At 38.0% G+C, this 13,597-nt stretch overlaps 1 protein-coding gene across 2 annotated transcripts in view; it reads right to left on the minus strand.

Annotated features, from left to right (window-relative positions):
* Positions 1 to 13,597, minus strand: part of dmxl1 (Dmx-like 1) — a 78,863-nt gene that overhangs the window by 3,555 nt on the left and 61,711 nt on the right. For both annotated transcript variants that reach the window (XM_018090697.2, XM_002931732.5), the window contains exons 29-42: positions 12,450 to 12,628; positions 11,219 to 11,361; positions 10,791 to 10,876; positions 10,228 to 10,429; positions 9,201 to 9,318; positions 7,974 to 8,060; positions 6,260 to 6,381; positions 5,264 to 5,405; positions 4,226 to 4,286; positions 3,511 to 3,638; positions 1,845 to 1,937; positions 1,665 to 1,756; positions 1,434 to 1,486; positions 252 to 469 (exon numbers count right to left, since the gene is read on the minus strand). In XM_018090697.2, the coding sequence (XP_017946186.2) occupies positions 252 to 469; positions 1,434 to 1,486; positions 1,665 to 1,756; positions 1,845 to 1,937; positions 3,511 to 3,638; positions 4,226 to 4,286; positions 5,264 to 5,405; positions 6,260 to 6,381; positions 7,974 to 8,060; positions 9,201 to 9,318; positions 10,228 to 10,429; positions 10,791 to 10,876; positions 11,219 to 11,361; positions 12,450 to 12,628 (1,724 nt within the window). The remainder of the gene's footprint in view (positions 1 to 251; positions 470 to 1,433; positions 1,487 to 1,664; positions 1,757 to 1,844; positions 1,938 to 3,510; positions 3,639 to 4,225; positions 4,287 to 5,263; positions 5,406 to 6,259; positions 6,382 to 7,973; positions 8,061 to 9,200; positions 9,319 to 10,227; positions 10,430 to 10,790; positions 10,877 to 11,218; positions 11,362 to 12,449; positions 12,629 to 13,597) is intronic.

Raw genomic sequence — 13,597 nt, forward strand, 5'->3', positions numbered from 1 at the left:
TAAGACCCCCGTTTGTTGTATATGAATGTAAATCATTGCGTAACTTGCTGGCGCTAAATAAATAAATGATGATGATAAGATATAGTGCAGATATATTCCACATGACTTGTAACATCATCAAACTCCTATGGGGCCAAGCAACACTCACTAACTAATCCCACCTGCACTACAAGAAGTTACAGGCAAATCAGAATGGCATTTTCACGTAAACTAACAATATAAAAAGAAAAGAAACAATAAGGGAAGATCACCTTAATGTTGCCCTCGGCTGACCCAGTAATGAAGTATTCTTCTGTGGTATCAATGGCAATCGCTTTAACAGCAGAATCATGGCTCTGGAAGTGATGTTTCTGTACTCGTTGCCGGAGGTCAAACAGACAAGTAAATCCTTTTCTGCCCCCAGATATTAACAGTTGCTGTTTTGGGGCATATGCAATTACAGTAGCCCCGCTATCATGGCACATGAACGCTACAAGGGAAAACGAGAAAAAAAAAAAGGAACACAAAAAAATTAGAACAAAATGATACAGGTTTTCCACAGCACCACAGGTTTTCTTACAGCAGTTAAATGCGCTGTGACACTGTATGTGTGATAGTACCCAGGTTCCACTGTGCTGGCTATTGTTATCATTAGTAAGTGGAATTTAAAATAGCAGGCAAATTCAGGTTGTTATATACAAATGTATGCGTGGTGCTGAAATAAAGTGCAATCCTTGTCCATGAAAGTAGCACAAGGAACACAGAGGCTATACTTTCAAACTGCATAAACCACAGTCACATGTTACCAAATAAGCAACTGTACAAATACAATGAGCATCAATGAAGGAGTGGTGCAGCACTGAAAGCAAGAAGGCTTTATAGAACAGGTTCTACGGGGAGCAGGAATGCAACAAAACATGTTGGTGAAGGTGTACTCAACTGCGGTCATCAAAGGAAAGGACCATTCACTATTTAGCAAATAAGATACTATATTGAGATGATGTAGGGCTTAACTATTCACTTGCAAGAATTCAGTATGAAGCATATGGCTTAAGATTCAAGTTGTGTGTATGGGTACATTTGTTTGTGTGGCCTAGAACACAAGGAATAACATATACAGATAAAAGACAGGGCATTTAGTATACATGTGACTAAGAGCCAACATATTGCTTGCCTTGGATTAGGCATTCCCATAACACCTTGCTTTAGGATTGCAATATCAATGTACACATATAAAAGTATGTTTGACCCCCAGGCCCAGACTGGCAATCTGCAGATTCTGCCAAATGCCAGAGGGGCTGCTGTAAGATGCCACAGACAGTCCCTATTTATTGGACTGGTGGGGGGCTGCTTTGGCCTCTGTGTACTTGAAATGCCAGGGCCTATTTTAAATCCCAGTCCAGACCCGCATAGTACTACTGCATCTTAGAATTATGAGGATTATATCATCTTACCATGAATTAAACTATTTGCAGGTGCCACCAGTGTATCCCACAGGGAGAGGTTTCTTTTAAAAAAAAAAGAAAGAAAAATTGACGTTAATAACTTTAGTGCGCGGACATGTTAGGTTGTACATATGTGGTGTATGAGTAAGTAATGGTAGATGTCTAAGACTTACAAACACTTGTCTATAAAAAGAAACCCTGTAATTGGTGAATATACACAACTGTTATTTGCCAGCATACCTATTATCATTTGACTGTCCTGCCGTCGCTATTAAAGATGAGGAACTGATGAAAACAAAGTCGTTGGCAGTCTTGTTATGGCACTGCCATGTCTGGGGACATCAAGAAAAAAAAATGCCTTTTAATGAAATATCCATTTAGTACCTACAACGTAAAGAAAGTGAATGGAAATGCACTTACCAGGTATGGTTTGGGTGGGGCCCCTGTAGCTGCACTGTATTTCCAGTTTGTCTGATACAGACTGATATGCCCATCAGCATCAAGAATTCCGAACTGCAAAGCAAAGCAAAGAACTGAGCATAAAACAAAGATTGACAATAGGTTGCTTTTTTTAAAAAAAATAATTTTGGAGGGGGTGGGGGTGATGTCAGTGTAATGCGATTACTTGTATATATTATATATGTGCAAATGATCCACAAAGTATGTCACTTGGGATAAAACTTGAGCCTTGAGGGAAATGTCCATCCATCAAAATTCTGACATTCCCTTAAGAGGCACCATGATGATTCTAAGGATTCCATTAAACTGCAGTGGGTAATTAATCAGTCTTTTTCACAGTTTTTCAATTTGTTCTTATTTATAAAATAAATAATTTGTAATTTCCCCAAGCTGAGATGTCTTTCTGGCTGCAGCCAACATATTAATACTGTGAGGCACTGACAGATCTCGCCTGCTCTGTCTGCCTGGTCCCCGCACAAGTCACACACAGAATGGTTAGGCTGTTGCACTGAGGAAGAAATCATTTATAGCTCTATAGGTCTAAAGACTAAAATATCCCAACCTATTTATAAAAAGAAAGGATCTGCTACAGTTATATCAGTGACCATTTCCCTTTAATGTACAATTCACCTATGCTGAAGCACAAACACATGAATATTCTTTTTTTTGGGGGGGGGAACTAAAAAATGCATTGCTCCTTGATCTGGTATGTTGTTTATAATGAATATATATATTGCTTGCGATGGTCTACAGTTCCAGTTCCCAGGTAAAGCTGTAGTGATTAAAATGTGCAACCCTAACTCACAGCCCTTTTCATTCACCAGCAGGGGAGTTTCACTTGGATAAGATGAAATCTGCTGATAATCTACTGGCACAAGTTGGTGCCATTCAGTGCTAATTCTGGGGCTGCTTAAGCCTAAGGCTACAGCCCTGGTGTTTTCCCATTTAAGTGAATGCAATGCAAATGACTGCAAGGAAAGTTGGTTTGAGCACCTTGTATTATATTAGAGGACTGTGGCGGCATATCAGGTGTGCTATCAGAACATATGAGCTTATTAAAAAAGTACAGTGCGGGTTAATGTGGTCCTTGTCAGATGGGATTTTCAGACCTGCTCAATCAATATCAGGCCAATTACAATGGGCTAGGACCCTCTTGAGCACCCCATAAACAGACTAATAAGCTGCCAACTTAGTCTGAAACAGAATCAGCAAATTTTATAGGGATGCACTGAATCGCGGCTTTTTTTTTTTTTTTTTAAGGATTCGGTTTGGGGCGAATGCTAAGTAAGATATGCTAATTAGAATTCAGAAAGGGTTAAATCGGCAGTGAAAAAAAAAAACTTTTGCCGCGCCCAGATTTTTAGCCCCTTCCGATCCTAATCAGCATATGCTAATTAGGATTCGGATTGGGATTCGCCCGAATCCTTCTGGGTGGGTTCAGGGGTTCGGTGCATCCCTAAAATTTTTTTTTTTTTTTTGTATTCAAAACATCCCTAAAATTTTATCAGCCTGTGTATGGGCACCTTTATTTTTTTCTTTGAGGTTGCAACAATTACTTTACAAAACTGCTGACCTTTAGTTTTTAGCCCCAGACCAATTCCTTCTCAGCAGATCAAAGAGTCCTTACCTTATTCCCCTGGTGGTTGAATCGTATCCGAGTCACTCTAGAATTTCCACCAGATCGGAAGCATGTTATCTGCTGAGAATGGCCCCATTCAAACATTCTCACACTGCCATCTTGAGCACCAGTTAGATCTATAGCAATATCAATACAAATAAAACACAAATGAAGCTATATATTAAATGTATAGTTTTGCTTTGCTTTTTAACTTGGACTATCTTGTTTTTATACCAACACTATCGATGCCTATTTAAAGTGCAAATATAGCCTGGATTAAAATGTGTGGTCTATGCAATGTATCAATTGAATGCTGGATGCAGCAGTGTCAAGAGTGTATCAAAAACACAACCAGTGGGTGAGACTGGGATAGAATATGTGGGTTAGGGTGGTGTAGATGCAACTGTGGAGGAAAAGGAAATGTTTTGCATATAGGTGGCATTTGAGCACAGCTACATCTTTATGTTGTGTACAACCTACAACTCCAATGTTTTTAAATTATATTGCTGTTCTATAAAGCAGAGGTTGCAAAACATTTGAGCTGATCCCTAGTCAAGCTAAAGCTATAGGAGGGCCCTTCTTAAAGTCCAGTCTAATTTATATACTCAGGAACAATAGCGCTGTAATTATACTTTTCAGTGGTAAATTGGAAATTAAATCATGACTTGAGTAATTCAGTTAATTCAATGCCTAGCTAAGGGATGCATATGGAGGTGCAACTTACAGTAGGGTAGGGTTGGGTGAGATGCCATCCTTCGGACATTATTGATAGGCTTCTTTATCATCTGTTAAGAGTAAAGCAGACAGCAGTTTAAGATCAATACACAATAAGCCAGCGCAAAAAGGGTTTCCTTTAATAACAATTTCACATATATTTTGGATAAGAAAGAGGTCTGGGTATATCTTCATTCAGTACTAAGTACCCAGTGCTTAAAAAGGGGAGGTGAATATACTGTAAGTCAATAACATTAAGAAGATGATTTCTGGCTATCTATATATGCATTAAAACCCTATACATACCGTACTTAATAATATTTTTTTATAGTTGCTAGAACTAATGCAAAAATAGCTTGAAGGTCACCTGATCAGTGTTAAACTTCAATTTAATACTTTAATAAGACAAACCGTGGTGTGTTACACATAACTTTATATGTCATAGTCACCAAAAGCATCAAATTGCTTAGTGACCCACAGCATGCACCAACAGCATTTAGTAGCACGGTGTGCCTCCATACCTTTCATTTCTGCTTTATCCAAATGCACATTAATTCACTCTACTTTTTAACAGCAAATACCCATCATTTTTCTCCCTAGGATCACACTAAGGCACAATATCAATGGGCTCCCCTTTTACTTACTGGTGAGCCATAGGGCACATGCCTGTGGCCCACAACATGTCCCCAGTCTGCCACAGATGCCATTTAACTTTCTCTGAGCCAAATTCTTGCCTTTCAATTTAGGATACCATCACAGCTCAGTTGGTTTGTCAGTACCCTATGAAAGTGCTCTGCACATCTTAATTATGCAGGAAAGAATCAATGACAAAGAAAGATAAAAAAAAAAAAGCCCTGATTTTTACAGCATTGAAGTACTGGTATATATTTTTTTAAATGTGTGTATTTGCCTGTGTATGTCAAACCTGTGATATGGTCGCGCCTGAACACATTTTATTGATGGAGGCAGAATATATTATACCCACTGAAGGTTTTTGGCCTTGTGCTTGTGTTATATACATAGGGCAATAGTGCTATCAGCTACCTACCACAGATGCTCCCCTTCCAGTCTGAACGCCCCCAAGCCAGGGCATATTGATGGGAGTGCCAGGATTGCTGTGGGTGTACGGTGTCGTACCCTGCACTGCTGATAAATCATCACGGGTGTGTACAACCAGAAAATCATCAGCCCTAAAGACACCATGAAGATGAATTTGTAAACAAGAAACAAAATGCTACTGCATTAAAATTATTTTTACAGTAAAAGAAAAAACAGTGATACAGTAAAACATTACAAGTCTGCCCTAGATCAGGAACATAGGTAATCAAATATGGAATTAGCACTGAGAATAATTAAGGGGAATTCTAGTGGCTGCAGGCTACATCCCTGGTGCAAATTAGCACAATTTATTTTTTACAATATAAGCCAAAATGTTAAAGGACAATGAAAGGTTAATATAAATTAAAAGTAAGTCTAAAGGCATCTTTTTAAGTACTGAATATCTAAATTCCCAGATCCCTGCTTGCTTCTCTGAGATATGGTGCTGGCAGCCTACAGCAGTGTGAAGACTACAGTGACATCACTGAAATCTCTCTCCCCTTCCTGTAGGTGCCAGCGGCAGCCTTCCTATTCTCTGAGCATGTGTGTAACTTGATCCTGTCTCCTGTTCTGAGCTACACATGCCCACCAGCCAATCAGAAGCGGATCTGGCAGAGGGGAGGGGGAGGGGAGGGAATGAAACACATGTGCAGTATGAAGCAAGGAGGGAAAGGAAGGGAGAATACCTTTTTAGAGGTGGCTGCCTGTTTTAGAAAATGTGAAGTAAGTGTGACTGAGTAAATATTTGATTAGGTGAGCCAAAAGTGTGGCGTTTTTACTAAACAATAGGAGGACTATTGGGCAGTATGCTTTTTAAATTTTGACTTGCATTCTCCTTTAATAAAAAAAATGAAATAAAACATATAAATATACATAGAGTCTGTTTTCATTACTGTTTGTGCATATACTGTAGGAACAAAGATACTGATGTCAGAGAAATATATACCCTTTATTTTCAGTTTCAAACTCATCATCAATCCAGGAATAAATCTGGGTGGCCAAGATTGCAGAAACATCCAGTTCCTGTATGTCATGGCTTGAAGCTATTGCAATGCAGTTTCTGTTAGCCTAATGAGGGATAAAGAAAGACAAAATGTCACATCATTGTTTAGTAAACTAACAGAGGTGTCAGATGGCAAGTAATTGCCTATTGGCTCACAGGCTAGATAATCAGATCACAAAAGTAATCTTGCCAATAAATTCCACGGGCAGCCAATGAGTCCCTACACGTGCCAAATGGGATTTAGAAATGATCATTTATTTTCCAGTTTTAAATTTTACTAAGACTCGTCTATGCTGAAATCCAACATCTGGAGCAACACTGGCCAAAGCACAGATTTACAGTAAACTATTTCCTGTATTGCTGCCCGTCTATTTCCTGCCCTTAAATATATATGCCAATAAAAATTGAGATTTTTGCTCACTTAAAAAGCAGAAGACTATAGAATTTCAACTAATGTTAAATTATTGTAACATTGTTTTCTAAAGTTATACACACTACACTGCAAAGGTCCCAAGTTTTATTTTACTCAAATAAAGGGATGTTTATGCTATTAACTGAAGGCTAGGTCACTTTTAGTATATAACAGAATCCCATTATAAAAAACTTTTCAATTGGTACCGAGTTTTAAAGTTTTTTTTAATTACTGATTTCTGGTAACAAAAAAAAAAACTGCAAGCCTACAGTTTACATATTATTACTTGGCTTTCTGTTGGGGCCCTCTCCTATTTCCTTTCCTGTCTCTCATTCAAACCACTTGCTAGGGTAAATAAGACCCTAGAAACCAGACAGCTACTAAAATATAAGCTAATTAAAAAAAAAAAAACCTGAAAATGCATATACATAAAATACATATAAGCCAGGATCACTCAGCCAATCAGACACAACTTGATATTCAAAACATAACAAGTTGTGATCCTCATGTGAAAGCAGTGTTTTTATTTTGGAGGCAGTGGTGAGACTTCCTTATACCATGGGGTCATCTATTTCACCAGCCCTGTAATTTAGTATCCTAGTAACCTTAAAAAATGCACCCTGGGGGTGTGTTAGCAATGAACTGTTTATATCTACACCATGGCTTTTGATAGTGTTTTAATAAGGCGGCACCTGCGTTATGCACATGATGTTTACTCTTTATATTTGCTATTACATCCCACAGTAACAGTAGGAATAGAATATAGCTTAGCAGTTTATACACTAGTTTAGATTTGTGTACACACTCTACTATACTTCAAATATTAAATATGATTTATAAAAAACAAACCTAACTATGTCTGACCCATTTCATTTTTGCTGTACTGATATAATGTCAAACAGTATAAGAGCAGTGCCACATGGGGCAGATTCTGCTCTAAATTCAAAAAAGCTTTTGGTGTTGCCTGGACCCCGGAGGCAGACTGATCAGAATTCGACACAAAACTACAAATGAGACCCATTTGCGCCAGGCACAATTTAGCAACGCAATGGCTCCAAGTGCAGGCACAATAATCAGATTTTTGAAGCATTGGGGGGGATTTTTGGCCTGTGCTGATCCGCAGCTGGGAATCTGCCCTGTGTGGCATTAGCCTTACACATCACAGAATAACACAAAAAAATGTAAGCCTTGTGAACAGCATAGGTTATTGCATATAACTGCAAATTGGCAATTACATATACTTACCTTATTAACTGCAAAGGCTGTGATAATGTCAGACTCTTTATGAATTATTCTTGCTCTGCTCCCTGTATAGCCAGTGTCTGTTTCAGTCTGGAGAACAAAATTAAACAAATCTGGTTAAAATGCTGCAAATTTAGATTTGTGTAATTAAGGACAATCAATTACTCAGGACAACTAACTAAAGAGATCAGCCAATAGTTGTTATTTCCTGTGTACTTACAAAGTGAATGAGATACCAAAGACACTTAGGTCTCAAATAAAACTCAGTTTTTCATTTGTCCATTGGGTTATGCACATGGTTTCTGGCATGGACCTGCAAGCGGGGATAGTCTCTGCAGTTTATTCTTTGGATGATTCCAAAGAATATAGAAGGAAAGGTATAAGAGTGCTAAAATGTTACGCACCACCCAGTGATTTTAATTGCTTACCTGAGACCCGACAACTGAGACCCGGCAACTGCTCCTGTTAGCTGAAAAAGTACCCCAGTACTACTGTAGGAGTGCCATGCCACTATCATCATCTTCATCTACTAAATTAAAGGGGCGAACATGTGCAGTAGAATGAAGTTGTTTTTTTCTACTGAGCTTGAGCAACTGGAATGGGGCTACAGCAAAGGTCAAAGAAGCAGAATACAGTAATGTGGGTGCTCCTAAAGAATTACCCCTGGTGGTGCATTTTTCAGCAGATATTGCACTATACTTTCTGCTGGAGCTCTGATTAACAATGTGCAAAGTGTCAACAGGGCTACAGGGGAGATTACTGCTCATAACAGAATTTAGAGTGTCAATAGCTTTGTCAAATGGAGATGGGTTGAAATGGTTCCTCCAGTTATCACTCATAAGTAATAAACATTATTATTATAATCATCAGCAGCAATGTATTCCACAGCACTGCACAACAAACTGGTATATACATTAACCATAAAGATTTACATACAAAGCAGTCAATAACTGATGCAAAAGGTAAAGCTTATCCAAAAGAGCTTACAATCTAAAAGGTGCACACAAAGCCTAAAAATAATAAGTGAAATGGCAAAACAAGACTCTGCATATAATTGGCACGTCAGATCCACTTTACACACTGCTTTAAAATTTGTCTCCACTGGACCCCACATTCTGCAAACAGAAAGGTACTGCCACAAGGGAATTCTGCACTATGGAATAAGCACAATATAAAGAGCACAATAATATACTGTCAAGCTACTGGCATAACATGGACAGACACACTTACCTCAGTCGGTGATCTTTTTTTCGCAAATATGTTTCTTATAAATGTTTCTTGGATGCCCTCTTGTTTTACCAGGTATTGCCAGAGTCTCTTTACAGGCAATGCACTTGAATGCTTTGATCTGATGTATAAAAGCTTGTTAAAGTGAGAATACTGTTTGAAAGCATACAACACAAACCATATTATATAAGAAAGTTAGGAGTTTTTTATAAAAAGATAAGATCAAATAGGCTGAGGCAGAAATACAATGTCATACGCAGCACTTTCACAATAGATGGTAAAATGTTGGCAAAGCAAACACTGACACAGCCACTACCGCCCTGTATGTGTAAGCAGTGACAGGAATGGTGCACATGTGAGCAAAGTATTATCTGCATGTGTTTTTCCACTGTTAGAGAAAACTGTGTGTGTCACAACAGCATAAAAAGATATCCAGTTAGCTATCAGGGGAAGTGCATGATAATGAAGGAGCTGAAGGGGTGCTTATAAGATGTCGAGGGTAAGGAGGGCATAAATCTTTGGGCAATGAAACTTGCAGAACAACTAGGAGTTGTGCACAAGTGTCATTACTTTAATATTTTGTAGGTTACAAGAGGGTAACATGTGCCCTACCTATAGTTAGACCACTACAAGTAATCTCTGAGTTTTATTGTCTTATGCTTGTATATGGCCAAGGAACTCCTTGATACTTCTAATAACCTTATGAATTACAGAAGTGAGCATCTAATTGTTTACATTACCCATTTAACAGGGAGTAATTATATGACATACAAAGCACACAAATATATTTGGGCTGCTCTTCAGTATTTTTATGTTGAAGAAGACCTCTTAATACCACAAATACATACGTAGCAATATATTGTATTATGTTCTGTTATTCGTTCAGCTCAGTTATTAAGTGGGGAAACCAATCTAGTATAACATTTACAATACATGTGTATTACACTGCAAACAGCGAAGTCTGACACAGAATTATATCCATATACAGGTTGACAAACATTGTCAAGCACTAAAGTAAAAAAATACTAACTTGAAAGGTGTATTAGTTGGCTCCAGCAGTGCCTTGTGGCGTAATATAGCAGGGCCAGCTGACACAGCCTCCTCCAAGGCAGGTATGTTAATGTAATCTGGTGGAGGGCCATCATACATTTCAAGTCGTCTCAACAATACTTGCTCCCATCTCTGTAAAGTCTTCACAACAGCATGGCAAAGGGGAGAATTTACAGGAAGGTCTGCAAAACAGAAAGCAAAAATTTGAATGAAATGCATTAATAAACTGAGCCTCCCCGACTTATTGTACAGGCACAGAGAGTCACCTTTCCATGTGTTTTTGTGTGTACTGTAACAGCTAACTGCAAACATGGATGTACACCTGACATGAAAGCACTCTGTAACACAATGCACAATGTATGGTAACATAAGGTGTTCCCGTGGGATATACTGTAAATTAAAATGTAAGATGCATCTTATGAGACACACAAATATTACATTTTTATGTGTAATTGAATCAATATTCAAGAACTAAATGACTTATTTTTTTCCTTACATGGGATCATTTCAAGGCTTCCATTATTTAACTTATTTAGAAATTACCTGAAAGTTCATGACCAGCCAAGGGGTAAAAATTCTTTAAGTTCTGGAGTACAAACTGTACCATTGCTAGTCGCATTAAAGCCCAGCTGCAAGTGAAACACACATTTTGTTTAGAGCAAATCCTCATATGGGGACACAAATTAAATACAGTAAGTCGGTTTATTTCATTTTTTCCTTATTTTTGTTTTTGGATAGAATTTTTTTTGCTTTGTTCAATCAACTGTGTAAGGTTGGGTCTAAACTTTCTAAATATATGTATGTTTGTTCCTACTGAACTGTAGGTTAATTACCCAAGTCATTTGTTTTTAGAGCCAGCAACAGAGACTTCCACACACTGTAGTGAGAAATGTGTCAGAATAGTGTGTGTTGCCATCTTATGAGATATATATGGAGTTAAATAATACACTGATATGCTGGCTTTACTGTACCTATATGAATTTGCATTGGAATGCTCCTGGAGCTGGACATCTGATAACGATACATCATCATCATCATCCTCTTCTTCTTCGTCACTTCCTTGGCTCTCATCGGAATCATATTCAAGTCTATTTTGTGACAGAGGGGGAAAGGGCTAACAAAAAAACAAAAAAAAAAAAAAAAGAGAATGGTTAATACTTGGTCTTTGGTTTATAAAATGGTGTAAAGTTTGGCAAAAGCAACTGTGCTGAGATTGTATGTATTTCCAACCAAATTATGTAGAACTTTATTCATAAAACACCTACCAAGCTACAAAAAGGACACCACATTAAAAAATTATGTTAATCTCAGTGTGGACATCGTAGATGCAGTAGGATTAGATTTGTATGGAGTTAATGCTGTAATATTATATAATAAAAGCAGGATATTCTTGTGTAAACATCTGACTGGCAATTTAGCTGATGTTGATCATTTGGGCATATATTATGGTCAGCATAAAAAAAAAATCATACCATACTGTAGCTCCTCTTTCCATTCAACAGAATAGACGTCCAGGCGTTTGGTCATTGGTTTTGTAACCTGTTATTTGGTCAGATTAAATAATGTAGAGGACTAGCCATTGTATGGCCACCTTTAGCCATCCCACTTATTGTACAGCGCTGTGGAATATGTTGGCGCTTTATAAATAAATAATAATAATATATGTTGAGTGTTACAATCTATTGTGCTTGCAATCAATCATTGAACATTAAAAATCTTAGGTGTATAACATATTGACATCCCCCAATGAGTTAGGGTTTTCTTGTCCACTAAAATGAAAGGCTTTTAGCTGCCTCCAAGTAAGTTCAGCCTGTTCTGTCCAGTTTGTACTTTCTCAGGGTAAAGTGGGTAAATAATCCAATGCATCCAAGTTTGGCCTGACTATAGTGAGACAATAATATTATGGCAAGAATTGTAGGGAGTCCATGGGTCAGCTGCAGCCACAATAATTCCTTAGTGGGCTGAATATACTGTAAATCCCAGCTTATACTGAATAACACATTACCTAACAAAGATGGAGCTGTGTTAATTGGTGGAATGAGTGTACCATCACCTTCCCTATACAAACACAGCACCCATATTGACCTTGCCACTCCATCAAACATATGTCCATCAATACAGATGCTTGGATGGGAAAAAGAAGTCTATTGCTAAACAGCAAGTTTTTTGTTTTTTTTTTTAAATGAATGAATATAATGTTACCTTTGCTATAAAATAATCCCAGATACTAAGCTCAGGAGGGATATATTTTTCCCGAAATATGGAAGACCCTTGATCAACTACAGGCGATTCAAAATGAGATGAGTTCTCCTTTGGCTGAATTTTGGTAGAAATTCGAAAACGCTTTGATTGTTTGTCACCTTCATCCATTGGAGAAGATACTGGCAAGATAACAAAAGAGTAAAATTACTTTTAAGACAAACATTTACAGGATTATTTGGACAACAAAACAGGGAAGTTGCAATTGACATTGGACTTGGGGGGCAAAGCTGAAGCAATATTTATATCTCTCCTTAAAACCTATCAGTACTTTACCCTGTCCCCCAGCCCGACATCAATCACAAATGCTCTGTTCTTGAAGCTGCATTGGGGATACAGACAGGAGGAGAGTGGTGGGCTGGGAAAGAGGCAAGGGGCACCTTTTAAATGCAGGTTCAGTGCTGGCCATAGATATTTTCCTGTTACACCTTAAAAAAAGATGCCCAGAAAAAGAGTACCAGATAAAGAATCTTTACACATTTCTCAAGTTTTGGCACAGTTCCCCTTTAACAAGAGGCAGTGTTATATGCATTGCAGCTTTTTCTGCAAATAATATGTTGTAATACTATTCATCAACTAAGAGCTGTCAATTCCAATACACATGGTTTCAACACTTAATATATTGGCACCAACTGCTGATAATCATGCCCAGCCAATACTGCATACACCTTCTAAGACAGCAGACATAGCATTACTGCATATGCTCTGGCACTAAATACCCCAACCACTTATTCCCGGAAAGAAAAGTACAAACTCAGTAAAGTTCCCAATGCACCTATTGGAACAGAGGGTTGGGGCTAACCAATGTCATTAAGTTGTTAGTTGGTTAAAGGTTACGATGCTCAAATCATGGCCTGACAAGATTCAGGATGGCAAGCTGCTATGGGCAATTTTTGAGGACCTGGATCATTGCTGTTATAGGACTGATGAACTCTATGGCTAGAAAAGTTGTATTTTACATACTTACCCGACTGTGCCATCATTTAGCCTTTGTTCTCATTTAAATGAAATTTATGAAGAACATATATTGCCGTCTATAATAACAGATCTTTGGCTGAGGCATGCATAATTTAAATCAATCTGTTTTACCT

Source organism: Xenopus tropicalis, chromosome 1, assembly GCF_000004195.4.
Source record: "Xenopus tropicalis strain Nigerian chromosome 1, UCB_Xtro_10.0, whole genome shotgun sequence".
Lineage (NCBI taxonomy): Eukaryota > Metazoa > Chordata > Amphibia > Anura > Pipidae > Xenopus > Xenopus tropicalis.